The sequence below is a fragment of the Myripristis murdjan genome, chromosome 22 (genome assembly GCF_902150065.1).
Source record: "Myripristis murdjan chromosome 22, fMyrMur1.1, whole genome shotgun sequence".
NCBI classification, from domain to species: Eukaryota; Metazoa; Chordata; class Actinopteri; order Holocentriformes; family Holocentridae; genus Myripristis; species Myripristis murdjan.
In genome coordinates this window covers 30,868,674-30,893,626 of record NC_044001.1, presented here as the reverse complement: position 1 = coordinate 30,893,626, position 24,953 = coordinate 30,868,674, and the positions used below count along the sequence as shown (strand labels likewise).

At 40.9% G+C, this 24,953-nt stretch overlaps 1 protein-coding gene across 1 annotated transcript in view; it reads left to right on the top strand.

Moving 5' to 3' along the window:
• Positions 1 to 2,829: 2,829 nt before the first annotated feature.
• The window catches only part of ism2a (isthmin 2a), a 34,773-nt gene continuing 12,649 nt past the window's right edge, over positions 2,830 to 24,953 (top strand). The window contains exons 1-3 of the mRNA XM_030081796.1: positions 2,830 to 3,462; positions 12,007 to 12,255; positions 21,198 to 21,498. Coding sequence (XP_029937656.1) covers positions 3,334 to 3,462; positions 12,007 to 12,255; positions 21,198 to 21,498 — 679 coding nt within the window. The 5' untranslated portion in view covers positions 2,830 to 3,333. The remainder of the gene's footprint in view (positions 3,463 to 12,006; positions 12,256 to 21,197; positions 21,499 to 24,953) is intronic.

The following is a 24,953-nucleotide window of genomic DNA, read 5'->3' as shown; positions in this document are numbered from 1 at the left end:
AAAAAAAATATGGCTGGATGTGTCTTGTCTAATACCATGAAATGCCAATTGCTTAATATACTTGATGCGACTAAAGCATTGGAAACTGTAGTGATTACTCAGAGCCCTAGTCCACCTTGCTTTTTTCAGCATTTATGAAAATGTCAGAAGTTGAATCTACTTTTTTCACCAACTATCATGAAACAAGAAACATAGAAGAAACATAAATGAATAAAAGGCCTTAAAATAAATAAAGAAAAAAAAAACAAAAACAAAAAAACAAAAACAAACAAACAAACAAAAAAAAACAAACAAGGTCAACAAAACAGACTTCCTTTGTCACTGAAGCCCACGGCGACAAAGAAACACTGCAGAAAATTTACCAATGACTTCAAAGAGACAGCAAAGATGTCTCAAAATAGATCATGGTCCATGTCTTTGCAATAACAGAATAGGATCCATAATACTGTGGAAATAGCAAGGTAAAAGGTTAAATTAAAATAATTTAGATCAAATATTGTTCTGAAAATAAATAAATAAACAACAAAAGCAGTGACACTGGTTGTATTGATAGAGACAAGAGGACTGTCAGTCCAATCTAATGAACAACAAGCACATCTGAAATGTGCATTGCCATGTTACTGATCAGGATTCCTGTGCAATTACTTAACAAACTACATAGAAATAGACTGATGTGTGATAGCATGTCAGTGGCAACTTTAAACCGTAACGGAGAGAAGATAGTCCACATAAATGAGAGACTGCATTCAGATGCCTCCATTCAAAAGAAGCCTAGCTGCATTTTAAATACCTGCCACATATGCCACAGCAACAGCAGCAGTTTCAGAAGAGAACTGGGGACATTATAGAGTAAACTGATAATAAATTACAACATTTTACTTTTACAAGTTGGCTCTCTGAAAAAAAAAAAAATAAATAAAAAAATAAATCAGATTATGTACATTAAGCTGCAACTGACAAAGCATCACTGTATCAAGAATGAATGAATCTCAGTGATGCCAAGTGGTATCAGTATCAACCATCTGAGGGTGCTCTATTGTACCCCAACTTCCTATGGTTGTGCAGCATATTTTCTGAGTCAAATTGTATTTTGGGTGTTGTCTTTGAAGAACTGAAGGTGCTGCCTGAAATATTGGGTAATCTGTGGACCCTCTCTTTGCCAAATTATTTCTTCCTCCGGGTGCTATGCCTTCATAAATCAGCCCAGCCCACAAACAGAAGAAAGGATGTTTGCACTTTTCCTTTGCATTGAAAAAAAGAAAGAAAGACGTGTCACTGTTCTCTCATGACAGAATTACTTCATGCACCTATGCCTCTCCTGATTTGATTTCTTCCTGTTATGCAGATTTTCAATACACTGATAAACACATTTTAGTTCCATTTGTTGTTAATGTCACATTGTCATGGTTGTTCAATAAATCTTACGACTTTGCTCATTTATTATTCTGATATTATGCCAAAGTATCAGCCAAAGTAATTCTCAGAATACCTTTTGACTTTCAGCAACCCAGAGCAATGTTACCTGGAATTCCACGGACCCCTAAAAGAGTTGTGCATTGAATCTGATTGATAGAAGGGTGCAACTTCAACAGAAGCCGGTTGAACAAAGATTAATTAACTGATGGCAATGTTATGTTGTGAATTTGCATTGCATTTTATGAGAATAGCACCATCACTTGGTGGAATTGTAGAATTACATATGCATGCAGTGCTCTTAGTGGGTGTGGCTAAAGGTCTGGCAGCCCTGTACATGTTAAAATTTGAAAATATTATTCCATAAAATGGTCCTTTACCCAAAGTAGCCTATATGAATAAATTGTGTGAGTAAACGTATCATTATTGTGTGAGTAAATGTATCACCCATAAGAGAGGGATTCTTTTCATTTTAATTTTAATGGCTAAATTGAAAATAACCCCCCCCCACCCCCACCCCATCCCTGATTTGACTCAAATGATCTCCACTTCTAATATTGTTAGTCAAACTGGTAGATATTTTCTTTACTAGCCTATATGTACAGCCTAGGACTGTATTTAATCTAGAGGGCTTAATATGCTAAAGAGTAAGAAATACTACCGAGGCAAATCCAGCCATGTTTTCATACTGATGTAGTCTTCATGCTGAATTCTGGTCACTGTCCAGTTTGGGCACTCATCTTAAAACTGAAGTTGAAAAAAAAAAAAAAAAAAAAAAAAAAGAAAGAAAGAAACACAAAAATATCACACTTACTTTTAGAATGCGTTGTGGCTAAATGAAAAATAATTAAGCTAGGGACAACATGAGTTGTGCACAAAAGTTCATGGCTTATAAAGTGTACATGCTCAACCAAGAACTCAACATCATTACATCTTACATAATCCTCTCAGCTCACCTTTGACAGTTCTGTCAACAGGCACTCTGGAGTGTGCGCACTGTGTTCAACACATTACTGAAATATTTTACCAAAAGTAGCTACATATGATTGGCATGCTTGTTGAATACATATCAGAAAATGCTCCGTTTATATTGTTTCCGTAATCATAATAATAAAAACAAATTTAAACTAAACTGGGTCAGAATTTGTGCAATTTTTCTCTCCTTAAAAATAAAACCACCATCAAATACACCGCAGTTTGTTCTATTTGTTCTGAACCCTGAAGCGGGTATCTCTCCAAGCTGCTGTGCGTCCCGTCTGTTCTTTGTCAGTTTTGCCTGAATAACCTCCATAATAAACCTCCCTCCGTTGCGTCATACGGGGGGCTATGTGGGTCGGTGGGTGGTGGAGGTGGTGATAGGGGATAGGGGGTCGCTCCCTTCAAGCCAGTACTACGAACTGGAATGCAATCAGACGACCTGGTAATGACAGACAGCGATGTCATTTCAGCCAAGAGCAGAGATCGGACTTTATTGATTCATTACTTTGGAGTTGCTTATTGGCTACCGCAGCTTTGCTTTGCCAGTGCCAAAGCCTCGGAGGCTGCAGAAAAGCACCGGAGATTGTTTCTCCTCAGCTCACATCAACGGCAAAGTTAACCTCTGGACACGTGAGGAATGAAGAAGATCCCTCTGGGTCTGATTTTTAAACGTGTGCAAATATCACTAGATTGTACTGAGAGTAAACGGCAGAGGTTCTTATACGAGAGAAGAGTTGGAGGAACGGAGTATGTATAAGCGCACGGAGAGCACGCACGAGTAGCCGCTTTGTATGAGCTTCCCCTCTTTGCTCGACCTAAACGCTGAAATGCTTTGAACCCTCAGCCCTCAGAAACGAGGCTTGTCGGGCGTAGGGATTTCCGAGCCGCGCCTCAGCATCCCACTACTTAGGACATCTAACCCATAACAGAAGTTTTGTAAAGATGCAGAGGGAAGCGTCTCATCTCTGGCTGGTCGTCCTGACTCTGATGTCTGTATCTGTCAGCGGATTTCCCACAAGTCTGAACAGTGTTACGGAAAAACATAAGAACACGTCATCTTCGGTTATCGAGGTAAAGTAGCCTACTTTAAATGCTGGGGATACACATTGAGACCTGCTGCCTAAATTGTAGCCGGTATGATGCAGTACTTAGAATATGATCAGATAGTCCGCTGGTTTTCAAAGTGGGGTCTACCAGGGGTCCTTAAGGGGTTCCCTGGGGGTCGTCAGCAAAATGAGGATAAGATTAATTTCAAAGGTGCACTATGTAGTTTTGGCAGATAGTGGTTTACACAAGCAAAGCCTGCTACCTCACGTGACACGTCTTTGAATTAGTCCATCTCATTTGATAATAAATCAAAAGAAAAATCATCAAATAGAAGCCTCAGAGATTTAAAAGTGAATATGGATGTAAACAAAATGGCAGGCCCTGCTATTAAACAACTATGAACTGGCAGTATTTCAGTGTCCTGGGGACCACTTTCCCCCTGAGAGTAGTTTAGAAAGTTTAGAAAGAAAGTGTTTACAAACTATTCTCAGAGGGCAGGGAGAGCTATAGGAGTTATATATATATATATATATATATATATATATATATATATATATATACAAACAACTTAATAATTATTTATATACTATTTGATTTTTTTTTTTTTTTTTATTGCTCAGAACTTCATATGGTGCCTTTAAACCATTAGAAATTGCAACAGTAAGAAAAATTATTATTACTTTACCATTGATTTAATGTCACCACACTGGACATACCTTTTGAAAATTTTATGTCCTGTCCTCAATTATTTTAATCTGTGCATGACTTTTGGATGTGCATTCCTTTTGATTATCTAACAAACAAACTTTGAATTTGTCATTCTTCAAGTATGGAAATATCTTTTCATATCAGGGTCCCTTGAGCAAAATCACTTCAAATGGGGGCTTAATGGAATTCATCATGGGGGTATAGAGCATGTAAAAGTTTGAAATCCCCTTAGATAAACTCCAATTATGGCTTTGATGCCCCACAAATGGGCAGGTTGTTTTTTTCAGTGACAGGTATATGCAATTCACAAGTTGTGGTCTTGGAATTTTAAAGTTCTGTGTTTTTTTAATCAAACTTGACAAATGTTTATACTTATATATGGTGTTATTTTAGAAAGAAATAAAAACTCATTTGGGTCAAATATTTTAAAAGATGGAAAATATGTTATGCTTGATGCTCAGTGTCTTAAAACTGCACTCCACAGATTTAGCTCATAGAGATGATATGGCTTTGATGCAGCTGTTCACAACAATCAGAAGTAACCGATAGGTGTGGACTTGATTTTTACCCTCATAGAGTTGGATTAACATTGAGGATTTTGATGTGTTGAAGCTGTGATACTAAAATAGCCAACCATCCTCCCTCTGGCTGAGTAAATGATTTAATTTTGCCATTTTCGGTCAGTTCCATCAACCTTAATACATTTGTTCCAGGAAAGACAGAAACTTAATGTCTGGCATCATTGGGGTGTTTTACAGTCATCAGTAGATTATCAGCTAAAGAAACTTTCTAGGTGGGTTGGTGGTTTTAGGGACGACAAGCACCAAAGTCCAAATCTCTCTCTCTCTCTCTCTCTCTCTCTCTCTCTGTTTCTCCAGCTTCAATATTCAGCATTGTGTAGGCCATAATTTTATCTTCTCAGATAATGTTAAATATTGTTTCAAAGTTCTTCCTGCTCAGAGGTAAAGGAAGCCTGAGTCTGCAGCTTGTAGATTTGCTTCTGATAACCAGTGATATGTGACAGGAAGCACGTAATTCTCCTTCTGTATTTTTTCATCTACCAGATGTGTTCCTTGCATACATACATGCCTAAAGCTGTCCTTATGTGTTTCTGTCATATATTTACTGAGGATCACATCTCACAGGATACCTGTAAGTGCTCATATGTAGCTGTAACCTACATACTGCTTCAAAATGATGGCACAATCTCCTCTTGAATTTGCTCAGATAGAGCTTCACAGTCCAGCCTGCCTGCCACCAAGCTGACTAATGCTATCCAAGGCTGATTGTCAGATCATTTTGTGTTGTCTCATGTCTCTGTGAAAGAAGGTTAGTTTACTACAACTAGCTCCTTTTGGTTAGGTGGCTTGCAAGCTAGTGAGCACAGTATCAGCACAGCTGGATTTCAGTTTTGTTTTTGTTTTGCTCTTTTTTTTTTCTCTTTTACCCTGATTCATTTAGCCTGAGCAGCCAATCAGAATGCTGTCTTTCATTGACAGCTTCTGCAGCCAATTCAACATGCTGAATCGGCCCAGCCCAGTCTCTTCAATCTCTGTACAAATAGCACAGCTTTAATATTTTGAAATTACATGGAATACATACACAAATTTTATGTGCAGGTGATATGCCAATCAAAGGTGCAATGATGTCATGCAGTATTAAGAGCCAGAAAATCTGAGTTAGGAGGAAGGTGGGATGGGTCAAACAAGCAGACTATCCCGTGGCCATCCCGATTTTGATTTCCCCCTCTGCCAAAAATGTTTTGTAAACGGGGGCGCCCCGGTGACTTACCAGCAAAGAGCGCATACCATGTACCAGAGCTCAGTCCCGATCGCAGCAACTGGGGTTCGAATCCGACCTCAGGTCCTTTGCTGCATGTCATCCCCTCTCTCTCCCCTGCCTTTCCTGTCTATCTCTACTGTGACTGTCAAATAAAACAGAAATACCAAAAAACATTAGTAACATTAACCAGAACTTTTTAACGCAACCATAACCCTCTGCCTAACACTAACCCTTTACCTAACCTTTTCCAAACCCTAACCCTAATCTTTTTCCTAAACTTAAAGGCAGAATGAGTAGGATTTGTCATTGTGGTTCATAAACAGAACATTCAAAGTTGGCCCCTCCTTCTTGGTTAAGCTAACTGCCAGCTGGCACCTACCTGTCCAACAGAAAACAGGCCAACACTGCATTGCTCTTCATCCTCATCCTCTCCCTCAGTGCTCGCCAGTGGGTGAAAGGCAACCCCAAATTCATTTTTTTGCTATGGAATGAGCTTTGTCTGCTTGCCTCTCAATTTTTCCATTTTCAGCAATCCATGGTTTTCATAGCTTCCTACTGGATGTTGTGCTATTGATCTCTTACTGTGTGCTGTGATTGGTTGGGAGCTACACACCCACTGCCCAAAGGTCTGTTCCAAGCTCAGCAAAACAAGAAAATCCAGGCAGAGGGCAGGGTCTCTGCAGATACACACACCAACACACACTGCTAGTGGCTCAGAAGTGATGACTCAGAGGGATTATACATTGAGTACGTTTACATGCACACCATATTCCGGTTCGGCTCAATATTCCGGCTAAGCTAACTGGAATATTCCGTTTACATGTTACTTGGCATGACCTCGTGTTTCGGCGTATTCCACTCTCTGACGTAATGCGACACTCAGCCACGGGGGGCAGCAGCACGCGTATAGGCGTCTGGTCTGCCGGAAAAACAAACAAACAAGTCTTCTTCTTTTTCTTCTTCTGTCTGAATGTTTTCCCCCATTGATATCTTCCATGATATTTAAGTCTTTCATTAGCTGAAGGTGGACTGCAGTCTCCTGGCTCTTGCTGCTGTTCACCCTGCCGTTTTCCCCGCTTGCAGGTAACCATAGCAACAAAGACGCCACAGAATTCCTTGTGAGTCGAGCATGCGCAGTCGTGACTCAATATTCCGGTTCGGGGAGTTTTCCGACTAAGGTGGTTACATGCCCCAATATTCCGGTTGGAACAGGAATATTCCAGGGGGCTTATTCGGAATTCTCTCCAACCGGAATATGACCTTAATTGGGTTCGGTGCGTGTTTACATGACACGTGCGCAACCGGAATATTGCGAATATTCCGGTTAATACAGGAATAAGGTGTGCATGTAAACGTGCTCATTGTTTATGCTACTCGTTCTGCCTTCAACCAAGTAGTTTTGGTGGCTAACATTAGCTATTGAGCTAATGAGTTCATGGGCTCTAGTTTCGCAGACCAGGCGAGGTGGGGGCGCAGCACAGATGCGCTTCGCCAACTGGGTGTGGCCAGGTGGATTTTGCAAGTTTGGCACGCCGTTCTCGGTGTCGCAAGTACTCCGCCGTCCCTCCTACCGGCGGAAGGGAGGAGAGAAGGCGTGGAGTGGGTTTGACACAGCCGATTCACATTTAACCAATCAAATGAGCCCCTGTCCTCGCCTTTAAAATGTGTAATGAAATTTACATAATTGACATGGAGGTCTACTGCTGCAGGCGGAGTGGAGCCGGTGTAGTGGACGTTTGGCTGACCGGTGCGCAGTTTGCACACGTCACCAAAACCTCACAGGCAGGTGTCCAGAATGTCAGGCACATTAGGCCTAACAATGCAATAAATACTGACAAAAACCACTATTCATCACATAAATGTATCTCCATATCGACTGTCCCGTCACAACTGATGTCAGATCAAAGGAGACTGGCACTGTTTGTGCTGATTGTGAGGTTGTGGTGACGTGTGCACACTGCGCGCCTGTCAGCCAAACGTCCACTGCGCTGGCTGCGCTCCGCCTTGCGCTGAAAGTAGACCTGGTTTCAGATGGCGAGCTTTGAGCACACCTCGGCGAAGCCTTTTGGCACGAAACTGTCACTGTGCCAAGCTGAATCTGTTGACACCTCCCCCCTCTGAGCCGCCACTCCCATCTCAGCGCACCTCGGTCTGCGAAACTAGCAAACTGTGCGCCCCCCAGGTTGCACTGGTCGAAACTAGCTCTGCATGGGCTTCGCCTCACTGCGCCACCCTGCGCTGCGCCGGGAAACTAGAGCCCCATATGTGTGTGAACATCACATAACATCTGTGCATCCATGAATGTTGTACTTCTGTGTCCACAAAGGTTAATGGACAGACTGTTGTATCAACTGCTTGCAAATTGGACTTTTGCATATGCATTGCACATGGTTCTTCAGTGAATTTAGAATTCATCTTGTCAGTTTCCTTATCTGCTTTCTTTTCCTGCACATGTGTTTATGTAAAAAGCTGTTTAGAAATCTGAGTAAAGGTTTACATCGCACAGTAATTGGGTTCTCCAGTAGCTGCCTTAACTTAATTTCTCTCAGTCCCTTAGCCATATTCTGGAAACTGGTGGTTGTGTTTACATGGCATTTGAGAAGTTTCTGTATGCAATCATGTGCATCTGACTCTGACATTGTTTTCATGACTCACTTTTAAATGCTGTTTGGGACATTCATTCATTCATTCATCTTCTAAACCGCTTATCCTCACTAGGGTCGCGGGGGGGTGCTGGAGCCTATCCCAGCGCTCATAGGGCGAAGGCAGTGAAACGCCCTGGACAGGTCGCCAGTCCATCGCAGGGCTGTTTGGGACATTTCGGGATGCATTCCATTTGCTGTTGGTGTGTCATATGGATGTGGCCATCAGCAAGCTGGTGGGCAACATATGGCCCCCTAGAGCTGTGTCTACAAATCTTTGGTTGTAGTCCAAAGTAAACAACTCTTTAGTAGAAGTCCTCCACCTTGTTCTCACCTCTGTGCCCACATCCTTTACGCCTCTTTGCTCAGTCAATCTTTGCAGGAGGGGCGTGCATCATTATGGCTGCAGATGGTGATGATTCAGTTTTCAGCTGGTGCAAACCATGCCTGCACCACACCCACCTGGTTACATTTCTGGCTTGAGGAAGTATGAGCCAGGTGTGCAGATAGCAAGAAATCACAACAGCATCACTGGAAAACAGAAAGAAAAGGAGGTTAAATGTTGAAAAAATGCAACAAACATTATGTTTTGTCTCAAGGCAAAAAGTTACATATTGAAGCCTTCAAACAATAGATTCATTGGTGTATTACCATTGGCTATCATCTGCAAATGGCTAAATTTCACATCTGAATCACTCTATTAGTTCTTATATGCTGTTGATATTAAACAATCATGAATTTCAATCTTAAACATGAAGTCACCCCAACTATGGCATCTCTCCATTGATCTTCATTTGTCTGGTCTCTGCTTTCCAGCTCTGCCCTCCCAGCTCCATTTGCTCTCTTCCCCTCTGTCTGGGCTCTGTATTTTTATTAAAGCATGCGGTCACGTCAGTGTTGCCACAGCAAGCTTCAGAGCCTAACATGGTTCGGGGTTGCAATATGAACTTGGCATTTTACACACAAACAGCTGCTTTACTTATCCAAACTCCGCCTCTGGAATGTGAATGCAGTTATTGAATGTTGTTCAGAGAGGGAGAATTCATTAAAAACTTATGTGATGGAAGAGGCGCTGGTTATGGTTTAACTATATAGCCTTGCGATGGACAGTCATCCCTTCCCCTCACTCTGAAGGGACATGCTGAAGTTGATGCTGCATTGTGTGGAGGGCGTCAAATTCTTGAGCCAGTTCAAGTTTAAGTTGTGAGCTTTATTGTGGAACAGGCTCTGTGGGCTGGAGGATTCTCAAATGTCCTGCACCCCAGTTGAGGTGGAGTCGAAACAATATACTATAATCTGTGTATCAGAATTCATGCCTTATGTGGTGATGGTGTGTAAGCAACCAGAATTCATATTTGAAAACTGAGGGATTTTGATCATATGTTGTGAAATCTTTAGTCCCCCCACATGATTTGCAAAATGGTTTGGCAATGTAAAATGTGGGGAACTCCCAGTAGCTCACCTGGTAAAGTGCATGCCACCTTGCAAAGACTGAGTCCCTGCTGCAGTGTCCCAGGTTCAAATCCAAGCCCAGCTGCCCTGCTGCATGTAATTCCCTCCTTTCCCCTCTACACTTCAAATATAACTAACAAATAAAGCAGAAATGTCAGAAAAATAAAATAGAGTGTGGCTAAAATATAGTAAATTGACCAAACATTCAAAATCATTGGTATATTCCTTTAAAGACAAAACACAGGCAAGCATTCAGCTTGAGCTACAATTGTGTGCTAAATTTAATAGTGCACACTTTTGCAATTATGCTTATGTGCAATCATACAGATACTACAGTATACACAAACACACACACACACACACACACACACACACACACACACACACTCTCTCTCTCTCTTTCTCTCTCTCTCTCTCTCTCTCTCTCTCTCTCTTTCACACACACACACACACACACACACACACACACACACACACACACAAGGCTGCATAATGTGCATGAATAACAGTAAGATTTATTTTTGTATGGCAGCTCCAGCTTTCCTCTTGAGAGGCTGTTGCTGTTTTCTCATGGATTTCTTTCTGAGACCCTGAATGCCTAAATTAGCTTTCCAGTGTCTGTGTGAATGATTAAATAAATGTTTCCATACAAAGTGTTACTGTCAGTTTTCCCTGGGAGCTCTTGGCTCTGGTCAGGACGCTATACTGTGAGTGAGGTCAGGGAGAGGGAAACCATCCTGCTGTCAAAAATATGCACTCTCTCCCTTTCTGTCTCCCTCTCCCTCTCACACACTTGCATACACATACTTATATGTGCTGGCACACATGTTAATATCCAGCTTGATGAGCAGTTGTTGGCTTCCACATCACATAAGCCATGGCAAAGTGTTTAAGGGCCTGGCTGAGAACAAAGTGAACGGCAGAGTTATTAATACACCGGCAGGGGGATGAGAAAATGACTTCTGCATTTAGTGTGGTCAAATGTGTCCTTTTCACTGAGTCATGACTGTCCCATCCAGCTTTCCCCACTTTCCCATTAATGCAATATTGAAGTCATATTGTAGCATTCTTTGCATGACCAGGGTCATCAGAAAGGTGATAATCTCTTCTCTTCTCTTCTCTTCTCTTCTCTTCTCTTCTCTTCTCTTCTCTTCTCTTCTGTGAGAGCCCGGAATAACATTCATTTTAACAAGTGGCTGTTGAATCCAGGCTTACTCATTTAGCTATAATTGTTATGTTTTTCTTCTCTTAGCACAGATACACATCACATACAGTGTGATTCACTTCATGATTCATTGAGAGGACAAAAGTAAAAAAAAACAATCAGTGACTATTGCATTTCTGGAAGCTGGTTCATGCTGTAATTCAGCCGACTGTTGGAAAATAATCTGGAGAGAAAAAAGGGCATCTGCCTTGTGGGTGTGTAACATGCAGTTATAGATGCGAGCCAACGCAAAACACATGGGATTAGCAGAGAGAAGGCTTTGATCAGATCCACATCCATCATCCCTCCTCCTGCCTTTTTCCCTCTCCTCCTTTCTCCTGACTATTTTTTGCATGTTTTAGCCCATTTACTACAATTTGCATGTACTTTACATTACCATCTAGTATTTTCCAAAGCAAATTATTCTGTCTGGTGTTTGCTTGATTGTGTTTTCCCTTCCTTTTTGTGATAGCTGCCCATTTCCTTCATTTAAGCATGGTACAGAAATCAACTTGCTGAGACCTGAAACATGCTTGATGAAGGTAATTGATCACCGTATCATTGTCTGCTGATTTAGTTCAATGCACACTGTTTTTAAAAGGCTACAAGTCTTCTGGTGTGTTCACATGCTGGAAGGAAACCCAGACATCAGGGACAAAGATAAGCAAACATTGGCACAGCAAAAATAAAGTTGTTGACTTGGATTCCTCCTGCTTTAAAAAAACATATGACAGTTTAGCCACCATTCCACCATATTCTTTGCTATTTTCTGCTCTGCAGGTGATAGCTGAGCGTGGTCATGAAGATGTCCATCAGATTCTAGAGGAGTTTCAGCAGCAGAACCATCTCCAGACCCTGCCTTCCACCTCATCTTTAACTAGGTCCAGACACCGCTGGTCCCAGCACCACCACCAGGGTGTCCTCCCCCTACCTGAACCAGAGGAGGATCCTGAACCTTTCATCTTGGACCTGAGGAATTTTCCAGACCTGGCAAATGCAGACATGGGCTCACAGAACCCCAACATCCAGGTAGCGATTCAGAGATGCTGCTTATTTGCATTAGTAGGCTGTTTACTTTTTCAACCAAGATATATTTAAATTTGTGTCTGTTGTAAGATTAAAAAAAAACAACAAAGAAATGGGCATGTGCTCAATGCCATTAAATGCTGGAAATTGACAGAAACTCCAGCCTCTAGTCCTTGTAATCTTTGTAATCTAGCCCTTCCTATGATTGTGATGCTGGAATATAATTAAATATAATATTCCTGATAACATGTTACTCCAGCTGGCATCCTTTCCATGGTATTCCATCAGGACACCAAGGGCCCTATCTTGTGCCACCCGCTATCCGCTGCCACTACCCGCTACCCACAAGTTGCGGATTTAGGAACTTCTGCTATCCCTAAACGGTATCTTGCGCCACCCGCTACCCACTATCCGTTATGCCGACTCCGTCATTTGCGCCTGGAGGTGTGTCCGTGGGCGTGTTTCATGCGCTATCCCTAAAGTTGCTATCTTGCGCACACACTTTAGGGAAAGCGGATAGCGGGTGGTCAGGACCACCCGCTATCCGCTATCCCTAAAGTTTGGGCTGTTAGGAGAGCGCGCCCAGGCGGCTTCAATGCGCGCCCCGACGGAGCCTCACCACACACACGGTCGGACTGATACCAGGACGCCGCCGGAATGGACTGAGTATATTACTCATATAGACTGTTTAGAGGAAAGACTGTTTTAATTGGACACTTACGCCAGCACGTTTTATTGTTTTATCATAAGCCAGCAGCTGTGCTATATTTTTATTTTTAATATTTTATTTGCCCAATCTACCTTGTCAATAAATTAGTTTACACATAGTTCCACCTCTGCCTCTTGTGTGTGTGTGGTGTGGCCCGGGGATTTTACTCAATCAGTACAACCTTGTGACACGTCCACTTGGACACATGTGGCTCCACCTCCCGAATTAACTCGCCTATAATATAATATATAATATGTATATAAAGCCAACTTGCTTTAGCCTTATTTGAACCCCTGAGAAAATCTACCTCCCTCTCTCCATCGCGGGTTTAGGATTTAGGATTTAGGATAGCGCATCCTGCCCTTAAAGGCAATGGCACCTGGCACACTGATTGGTTTAACTGGCGTAATGCCCAAAACACACCTATGCATAATATAGCGGGTAGCGCAGGTGTTTTGCGGATAGCGGGAGGTGCACAAGATAGCAACTTTTACGGGGGAACACCTCTTGCGCAACCCTAAATCCGCAAATAGCGGGTTTAGGGAGTCTGGCACAAGATAGGGCCCCAAGTGTGTGAAATCAAATTGATATCAGTCTGAAAAGGCAACAAGAAATGCAACATGAAATATATATTTGTTGGCAGAGATAAAAGTGTTTGCGGAAATTTTCATGTGATTGTGACTCAACTTTTGATATAAAACTTTGAAAAAGTTTCAGTGATAAATTACAGGAAATAAAATCATTCAAAATTTAGCAAATTGTATTTTGTTCCAAGGAGCAAGCTGACCAATGTCTCTGGTTTGAAAATGCAAATTAAGGGTATTAGCAAAAATCGCGTACCAGTAGGTCTATGCCTCTGAATGGAATTAGACAGGCTTGCAACCAGTTAGAGCAATGTGTGATGTAGTGTTGAGTGACCACTGAGCGTCAGTGATGAACCTCTGTCACTCACTGATCCGATTCTCCAAAGTATCTCCAAAGGATTTTCAACCAATTTGCAAGTGCAGGCATGTCCAAAATCCACAGTACACACATCAAATAGTTTACATCTGAACAGAAGCAGTGCAAAGCTGCATAAGTCCAATGTAAGATGCATGTAACTTTACATAGCTTGAAAAAGACCTTGACATTTGAAGCATTTATTCAAAGCACCTTGTCAAGAGAAGCTTCCAATCAGTGACTATGCAAGGGTTCAGTGTCTTGTTCATGGACACTTTGACAGAATACCTGACTGCTTATGGACATATTTGTGGGAAATTGTAACCTTCAGCTGTAGGACAGTGGGATTGCGACCAACCTGACTTAAAAGTGCCAACATCTCTTAGGAATGACACAGATTTAGATGACACTTGTCTTAGCATCAAGGATTCCTATCATGACTTGCATGCAGTTGTTCCAAACTGAAAATACTCAAGAGGTGAGGGTTTCACAGAGTCCCATTCCATCCTTCTCCTGTATTCCATCTCCTCTTTCCTCTCTATCTCTCTCCCTCCATACCTCTGATCTCTCTATACAGCTGGTTTGAGTCAGAGCGGCGTCTTATATTACCCCATGCAAAACCTTTGACAGTGGGGAGCTTCAAGTTGTCCGTGAGTCTCAGACATCTACACAGGGTTTAGAGAAATAGCAGAACTATAACAAAAAAGACAAAAGGAAAAAAAAGCATGACAGCCAGATATAAAAGGTCCAAATTAACTCTATTAGTTTAACAAGATCCCTTTTCAATGTGACTGTAGGTTGCCAAGTGGCTTTTAAAACCAAACTACAAAGAAAGTTAGTGTTATTACTTGTAGACTGGATTTGGACAGAAATGAGCTTTGACTGTGGGAGAAATTACACAGAAAGGCCACTTATCCAGATATCAAAAAGCACTTGTGCTTGGTACAGCCCAGACAAAGTAATTAGCCTTTTCACCTGTAGTGAATATCTTGTGCAGCCTTATAAAGCTTTCCTCCTTGTCATGTCAGCTGAAATTCTCTGGTTCTGATTGTGATGGGTCAGAGCTTGCCAGATGGGTGCCTTGTACCATGTTAAATTCAGTTGAGAAAGAACATAACATACGTAAACTTAATATGAAATACAGTAGATGTAAAAAAATTTTGCCCTGGTGCAGTTGGTGCTGAGATACATGACTTGAGACACATGACTCCAAGTTACAGCAAAAGATAATCTCACATGAAACTTTAATGATGATCCTCATTGGTAGTTGGACCAGCAAAAGTGTAGCAGGATACAACAAAGAACAGGATACAACAAACATAATATAAGTACAAAGTACTCAGTAGCATCCATGCCCCTACCAACATTATTCAACTGTCAAGATATGCTTGTTCCACATGTTGGATTTTCACCAAAAGTTAATCAAACCCACTGCCACAATCCTTTTTTGGCCAATTGGTGTAAAAAGTGTATTAGCTCCATGACCAAACTTTCCACAAAATTTCATATTTTGTGAATCTGTTCACAAGTTACAGGACTTTTTCATACCACTATGCCCCCCTTTGGCCAATATATGCAAAAAGTGAATCAGCTCTTCCTTGCTCCATGACCATTCTCCAAATTTCGTGCAGATCCATTCATATTGTTTTGAGATATAATGCGAACAAACAGAAATACAAATGGAATGGGGTGAAGACACAAGCCCTGTCCAACTCCACTGGTGGAGGTAATTAACAATACTGCAAGTAGGGGTTATATCAACATACACAACAAAGACTGTTAACACTAAAAAATGAAATGCATGCAAAGTATGAGAGGAAGTATGGATTACAGCATTTTTAAGGTGCACCAAACAGCAGTACTGTAAAACAAATGAATTGGATATGTGAATGTGAAGAAAGCAAACAAATGTACTTCCAGCATTTGTTCAGAATGTACAAATATGTCATTTCCTCAAGTATAGGTTTACAGAAAGTTGTCATATACATGCATTTAAGGGTATTCCTTTTATCAGTATATTATTTTTTACAGATACAGACAAAAAGTCCAGAATGAGCTGTTTTGGACATTTTCATTACTAGTTGTCCACTTTATCAAAAACTGATTGTATGCCTGGTGCATGGTCATGGCGTCCTGTTTTCAGTTTTGTTTTTCTTTAGTAAAGGTGCAAAGTCTGTCAGTGGGATGAGATAATCCAACTTGTTTCTAATGCAGTTCACTTGTGTCAGTAGTATAAGTAGAAATATGTTGAAACAAGGCAGAAAAAAATCAGATCAGTCCAGTGGGATCAAGAAAATGACACAAAGGGCTCTAGTTTCGCAGACCAGGCGAGCCGGGGGCGTAGCGCAGATGCGCTTCGCCAACTGGGTGTGGCCAGGTGGATTTTCCAAGTTTGGCACGCCGTTCTCGGTGGCGCAAGTACTCCGCCGTCCCTCCTACCGGCGGAGGGGAGGAGAGAAGGCGTGGAGTGGGTTTGACACAGCCGATTCACATGTAACCAATCAAATGAGCCCCTGTCCTTGCCTTTAAAATGCGCTGCGTGAAGGCGTAATGAAAGTTTACACAGCTGATATGGAGGTCTATTGCCACAGGCGGAGCGGAGCTCAGGAGACAGGCGCGGAGCGGAGACTGGCGAGCAGTGCGGACACGTCACCAAAACCTCACAGGCAGGCTTCCGGAATGTCAGACACATGAACGATGCAATAAATACCGAAAAAAACACTATTCAATGCTACGATCACAATCAGCACATACATATATCTCCATATCAACTGTCCCGTCACAGCTGATGTCAGATCAAAGGAGATTGGCACCGTTTGTGCTGATTGTGAGGTTTTGGTGATGTGCGCCGGGCAGCCAAACTTCCACTGCGCCGGCTCCGCTCCGCCTTGCGCTGAAAGTAGACGTGGTTTCAGATGGCGAGCTTTTGGCGCACCTCGGTGAAGCCTTTTGGCACGAAACTGTCACTGCGCCAAGCCAAATCTGTCGGCACCTCCCCCCGCTGCGCCGCCACTCCCATCTCGGCGAACCTCCGCCTGCGAAACTTGGAAACTGTCCGCCTCAGCCGTTTCGCTGGTCGAAACTAGCTCTGCGCGGGGTTCGCCTCACTGCGCCACCCCACGCTGCGCCGGGAAACTAGAGCCCAAAGACTGAAAGACCAGCAAAAGTAAGTTAACTGCACTTCAGAATTGTTGCAGGACCCTGAAGCGAGCTTAAGATGAAATTTGCATTATTATGTGCTCTGGTGATATTGTTTTGTTGTTTTTATTTTTTTTTTTTCTCTTGGTTTAGTTTGGTACCAAATAGTTTGCTGTGGTTGGTGTCTTAGGATGTTAGGAATGATGAAGATGAATTAAAAGATTATGTTAAAAACTATGATCACAAGAAAGAAGAGGCATGAAGGAGGACGGAGAGAGGAAGGGAGATGCCTTCTCCCACACTCTCTGTTCTCTTTTATTTAACATCATGTTGTAATCTCTGTCTTCAGGTGGTTCGTCTTTGTAAACAGTTGCAGTTGGGAACATAAGCAACCTGGGTTTTGTCTAGACTTGTGGGAAGAACTAGTTATCAGTTCATCTTTCCATTCTTCTATCTTGTTCATCCACCTCCCTCCATGCTTTTTCCTCCAGTGTACAATGACACTGATTCATGAAGGGAGCGTACCTGTACACTCTAATCTGATCTTAAAATAAACATGTCCATTACACAGAATTACACAATAAACCATAATTTTATTGAAATAATGTTTTGTGTGTATCAATAAAACCTCCAAGTTTGCTCGACAGAATAATATGGATTCTAAATGGTTCTCGAAAAGAGTGTGTACACTGCAAAAACGCAAAATCTTACCAAGATTATTTGTCTTATTTCAAGTCAAAAATGTCTTATTTCTAGTCAAAATATCTCATTACACTTAAAATAAGACATGATCAGCTCAGAAGTAACTTGTTTTTAGACAATTGTCTCTTGTTTCAAGTGAAAATTTGCTTGAAACAAGTGCAAATTTTCTTGTTTCATTGGCAAAATTTGCCAGTGGAAAAAGTGAAAATTCACTTGAAATAAGTGAAAATTAGCTAGAAACAAGAAACAAATTTTGCCAATGAAACAAGCAAATTTTCACTTGTTTCAAGCAAATTTTCACTTGAAACAAGAGACAGTTGTCTAGAAACAAGTTACTTCTGAGGTGATCATGTCTTATTCTAAGTGTAATGAGATATTTTGACTAGTAATAAGACATTTTTGACTTGAAATAAGACAAATAATCTTGGTAAGATTTTGAGTTTTTGCAGTGTAGCTCCATGAGGAACCATCAAGAACCACTTTATTTAGTGGATTTCTCATCCTCTTTATTTGAAGAAAAAAAAATCAACTCCACCACCAACTATTTGACAAAGGTGCTTTCAGAGAACTTCACACAACTTCACACTACTCTACATCACATCACAACTGTCTTTTTCCGGCTTCTCTCTTTTTTATGCTGATTCTTATATAATTAATATATGTAACATTAAGACACAGCCAGTTCTCTATTGGAGCTCAGTGATGATACCAGAACTGGTTGATAGAGGGTTTGTGATAGCATTGTAAAGCCTCTGTTGGTGAGCTCCATTGCTGAATGGCCATCATCTTGTTCACTTTTCTCTTTGCTGTTCTTATTTTCTTCTCTTCCCTCCTCTTCTTTCCTCCATGGGAGACTAGTGTGGCAGGACTACAAACAAGCAGTAGCCCTCACTACCACTAGCAAGGGAAGCTTCCTTGGAATCCAGTGGATCATGATGTAGTCAAGATACCATTGTCTCATTGGACATGTAGGCTGTTTGCTATATGGGGATCAGGGTGTTGTTGCTTACTGCTACCACCACGGACATTAATGTCATCACTTCGTTCAACTTAAACAATTACACAGACTTTTTAGTACTTTGGCTTTTTGTTAACTTAGGCCTAGCACACTCTAAAATAAACTGACCAGGATTTTGAGAACTAGAAGTATGCATAACACAGACTTGCGTATTCCAGAATCTGACAGAAATTGGTCAGATTCTGTAATGTAGTGACTATACTCTGCTCAGACTGCATTGAAATCATTTATTGTCAGTGTCTAGAGACCCAAATAGACCTAAACTTTTTGGTCACTCTGAACTGCAGATTCAAAGGAGCATTCATTGGGGTTTCAGGGCTAAAGCTGCTAACCCAGCTAATGTCCTGTCAACTGTGGGGCAGTGCCCGGTTAACCTTCTCAGCTACAAATTACAAATTAAGGATCTGTTTTCTACTTTTGACACACCTGCAATTTGTTAAACAGAGGGAAGCATGCACCCCATCTGCCATTAGCACATAGCTCAACAATGTAGCAGATTGTAGTATTGCCAGTTATGAACTAACATGAAAACTCTAGACTTCCCATGACACAAACCGTTAAAGCAATATACCTTCACTGACAAGCAGTATATAATTCTTATGCTCTTGAGACAAAAAATTGCAAATCACAAGATCCCTTTTAGTAATACCAATACTGTCTGGGGTTCTGGATGTCTCCAGTAAAAACTCCAACCAGGGACAAAGCATCAAATCAGAGGACTGTCCCCAGATAACAGGGATGTTTCATCACTCTGCTCTAGAAGAAATCTGAAATTGGCTTCCTAGTGGAGACCCCATACATAAAGATGATCTTTTCACAACAAGTTCACGAGATCAGCACAGATTTTTGCCTCAAACCACAAACCACAACACCAACAAATAACATCACCAACACGTAAGGAATATAGAGTCAAAATGTGATTTTAATCCATACTATAAAAACAATAGGCTAAAAAGAAATTTAAAAAAGTCGTTAAATTCATGTATACAAGTATAGGTTTACAGAAAGTATCTTGTCATATACATGCATTTAAGGGTATTCCTTTTATCAGTATATTATTTTTACAGATATAGACAAAAAGTCCAGAATGAGCTGTTTTGGACATTTTCATTACTAGTTGTCCACTTTATCAAAAACTTATTGTATGCATGATCTAAAAAGAAATTTTAAAAAGTCATTAAATTCATCATTGGTCTTATTTTAACAAACCTGGAGGAATAGTACATTTTAGCACTGTTTTTTTTTTTTTTTTTTTTTTTTGTTTTAATTAATGAATTAATTTATTTTTTTAAAGTACACCAATGGTAAATGCCTGATATTGGCACTGCAATTATCAGATTTTCTCACTTCGTAAAATTCCTAACAAATTGCACAAATTGGCCTAATACAGGTGCTATCATTATAATGCATTTCGTGAGGGATGACATGTTTAACTTTTTTGGCTTGTTTGTTTTTGGTTTATTTTAAGAGTATAACATGGCGAGTAAGTGTTATATTCAGCCTGTAAAACAAATGAAACAATACTGGTTTTCACTGAGATTCATCCTCTAAGAATAGTTTGCCTTGGATGCCTGAAAATGTTAGATCGTGATGTGATTTGTTCTCATGATGTTTCTGTACTTTTGTATCCAAGTAGTTTCTATTTTAGGGTAATGCTATCAGTCAACCAGGCAGTGAATCTCCGGACCTACCTTTTAAATAATAAAGATGTATCAGGCTACTGATAATATTGCAAAATTCTTACTCCTGTAATATTATGCACTATAATAATCATTAGCTGTTGGAGTAACAGCTCTACAGAAGCAGCTCTGTTTAGCAAGGATACTCTGTGGCTGTGGCTTTTTGACACTCATGTGTGAATGCATTTTGTTGGGCAATTCACAGCAGTTAACAGCTTCAAATGATTACAGGGGCAGTTGTGCTAGATGATGTAACTTCTGGCTACTTTCTGAGGTAGCTGTTCAGGATAGTTGTAGTATGTGAAATTACCTTCTTGCAAAGGAGTTTACTTTTTGAATTAGGCTTATACTCTTCACTTGGCAACAAATCAAAATGCCTTGAAAGTTAATTTCAGATTGCAAAGATGTTAATGCAATAAACAATTCATCTGTCTGTATTTTTCACGATAAAGTCATCATAACACTTATACATAACATAACACTTAGATCCATTGTGTATTTTTTCTTACTATGTTCATCCAAGAGATCCTAAGGATCTCTAATTTTTTAACAAAATGAAAATAGTGACGCGAAAACAAAAGCAACATGGCATTTTCCCCTGTGGTTCACTGTTATGGCTGTAAATATTTCCAGCAATTCACCAAAGGAAATAATGATTACAGGTTGTCTTATCTAGATATATGAATACATTAGTTACATTATGAATGTGAATAAACGTCCACTTCTCAGTGTAAATATTTTGTGCCTGTGCTCCTGTCAGGTGACCATCGAGGTAGTGGACGACCCCCAGACTGAGACGGAGATGGAGATGGACCTGGCCAAGGAGGGCCAGCGAAATGACTGGTCAGTGTCCTCCTCAGAGTGGGCCAGCAACCACAAGAAGCTGTTCTGGCCGCTGTTTTGGGAGTATCCCGAGCAGGTAGAGAACGGGCTTGGCCAAGCCAGTCTGGAGGAGCAAGCTGAGGACTACAACTACGATCCAGAAGAGCCTGCACTGAGTGGAGTGGGTGGAGACTGGGGTGGTCACTGGAACAAAGAATGGGATGCCAAGGATAACTATGGTAAGGATTCTCTCCAAACCCAAAGCAACACAGCTTTTATCCCCATTGTATTAGTAGGGGTTCAAGACCATGAACCCTCTTGGCTTCTTATTCCTCTACCCTAAAACAATCTGGCCCTCAGAGGCCATTAATTCCAGAGCAACCAAATTTGGTGGACAGGTTTCAAAACACTCCTGTTACTTAAGGAATAAAAATTCAGCCAGGTGGCAGTGCTATAAAAAGCAACTTTACGTTGTGGACAATAGCTCCTGAACTGTGATTCTATTTTCCTGAGATCCCTTTACGTATTTTCCCATAGCAGCTCCCATTGGTCTTGAAATGAGGTGTGGTCAGGCATATTGTTGGCGCATTGGTATCTTGGGGCAGTTGAAAGTGACTGAGCAACAAAAATCAGGTCTGATATCAGTGATGGAGTTTTCATTGTGATTTTAAGGGCACATTATTGAGATAGTAATGTGCGCTTACATAGGTGAATGCCAACGCACGTCTACTCTGCTTGTTACATACATAAGGATGCCTTTATGGACGTAGGGATGCCTTGTTATGCACACAGGGACTTTAACCCCACTAATGATTATATTACACTGGTATCTGACATTCTTTCCGGTCTTGCCATTGCCATCCTCTTTAGTGAAAAGTAATTTTTTCACACAGTTTCACATTTTGTTCATATTTTCACATGTCATGACATATTACTGTTTTTGCTTCATGCGGTAAATCTCCAGAAAGTACATCTGTTCTGAAATCACATGTGAGATTTTTGCAAAGGGGCATCTGCTGCGACATTTGGGCTGTCTAACCAGCTAATGCACACGTTAAATATGTAACTGGTTGCTAATAAATTTCCCAGTAGAATCATTCTAGCTTGATGATGAGCTATTAAAAATAAGTGGTCAGCTACTACCATGTCTCTTTCTTTGGCCAATCTGTTGTCTTTGTTCAAGAACAACACAAAAGTGTCAAGAGGATGATAATCACTACAGCTCTGGTCATGTGGGATGGGTCAACATGGTTAGCTACCCACCTAGTAACTGTTAGCAGTTTGTTTTAAGAACACCACTGATCATGTACAGATTCTAAAAAAACATGCTCTTCTTTTTATCTCATATTCAAACAAATGCTCAAAGGTCATTAATTATTTTGAAGACAAAACATATTTCCTTCTCCCACAGATGATTGATATTTTTGATCTGGAAATCTTGAAAATGTTGACAAATCAGAGATAAATGACAATCTGAATTCTGAGGCTTTTAGGCCTTTTTGATAGCAGCCATTTTGACATGAAACAGCAGGCAAACACAGGTGTTTCTAATGACACTGATTAAAGTTCTGTACTGCTTACGTCTCACAGAGGCAGGGTCCATGTCTTGTTCCTGCTGACTCACTAGACAGGCTCTGCTGCACTTACATGAAACTGAACCTTAATTAATGGCATTAAGAACACCTGTGATTACCTGCTATTTCATGACATGCTATTAGACAACTGGGAATACAGTTGGTTGTGAAAGATTTCCATAAATCCAAGGGCAGAAAAAAATGATCAACCCATAAGAAAACAATGCATCTGAGTTGCCTTGTATTCAGGTAGAGGGAGAAAGATGGAAAGAAAGAAAGAAAGAAAGAAAGAAAGAAAGACTAGCTAGACACTAGCCAATACATATAAAGTCCTGTTGTTATAGGCTATCAGTTTTGATTTTGACAATGCGTTATCTTATTAGTTTGTTCCTGAGGTCATTCTAATTATAGCACCATAACGAAATTAAGTCTTAGTTTGCATAAACTCCCAAAGCAAACTTCCGCCCATCCGTGTGACACATTAGGGTTACTCTTTCAAAACATGCATGGCTGGGGGAGGTAAGTGTAGACGCCTTGAAGGTCTGCTTGAGAACCTCTTATAAAAGAACACTTTGAAAACATTTCAGAGAGCGGATGCAATCCCCACCTCCCCACCCATCACCACCCCCAACTCCCCAAGACAATGGTGAGATAAAGTTTCTCAGTGAATGCTTTGTGCACTGTAGAGCTTTCAGCTTGTGTAAAAAGGTCTGAGTGTTTGGACTCTTATCAGTGTGTGTGTGTGTGTGTGTGTGTGTGTGTGTGTGTGTGTGTGTGTGTGCGTGTGTGTGTGTGTGTGAGAGTGTGTGTGTGGAGAGGGTGGGAGTCAAATAGGCCACGGCATGTTGGCAAGCTTTCTGAGGATGTTTTTGTTCTTTTGACTTGCCTGTCTGAGTTGGGAGCATGGGCACCCTGTTCTTGACACACATACACACGCACGCACGCACACACACACACACACACACACACACACACGCATATGCACACGTGTACACACACACACACACACACACACACACACACACACACTCAGACTCTCTCTTTGATGACATGATTTATGACAGGATCAACTCTTTCAAGGCCCACTACATAAACATGCTAAACATGACACACACACACACACGCACACACACACTCTCTCTCACACACACACAAACATGCACACACACACATGCACACATTTCACAAGGTGCACACACTCAAACAAACAAAAAACAAAAATAAAACAAAGAAAACACTGAAGCACTTATGACAAACTGAGGGCAACCATGGACATTTATTTAACTATCACATATATGGAATAAACATATGTAAAATAACATGACTATAATAATATAATATAACTGATATACATACGCGCGTGTGTGTGTGTTGCTGCATTACTACTTATCCCATATAAAAATACCATTATAGTATTAACATTAATTCTGTATAACATTGCCAGCATCATTTTATCTCATGTTCCATTTGATTGTTGTTTTCCATCCAGCAGATGCTCATGATGCATCTGTGCCAACATCAGACATGACAACATTATGCAAGCCACATGAAACTGAATCTGTTCGAATATGCTCTTGGGCATGTTGATAGTAATTGATCAAAAAAATAGATTCTCCTAAAGGTATAAAAAATGAGATCCATTGATCCATCAACCAGCTTGGTAATCAGTGATATTGTGGAGTAACAAGTCACTTTCTGCTTTGTTTTGTATGTGGTCAGTGGTTGCTTGCCCAACCACTGACCACAGTGGTTCAGTATCAGTCCCAAAAGACAGAAGCCTGTCCGAGATGAGGAGGAACCTGGCTGGTTGACAAAATTCCAGGTGTTCATTGAATTAACTTAAGAGAGGTGCCATTTAAAGGAAATGCAAAATACCTAGGAAGACCATTCTGGGTTTTGAATTATAAATTTAACCTTGTTCCCCTAACGGAAGGGAAGGAGCTACAACTTCAACTCAGACCAGCACTTACGGATTTGCTATGAAGCCAGTCACATCCATAAGGCTTTGTTCTTCTTACACAACATTACACAAAAACTAACACATGTTCACAGAATCAGGTGTACAAGGTCTTGAGTGTCATAGCAGACACCATATTGAACAGAAAAAAACATTACAAGGT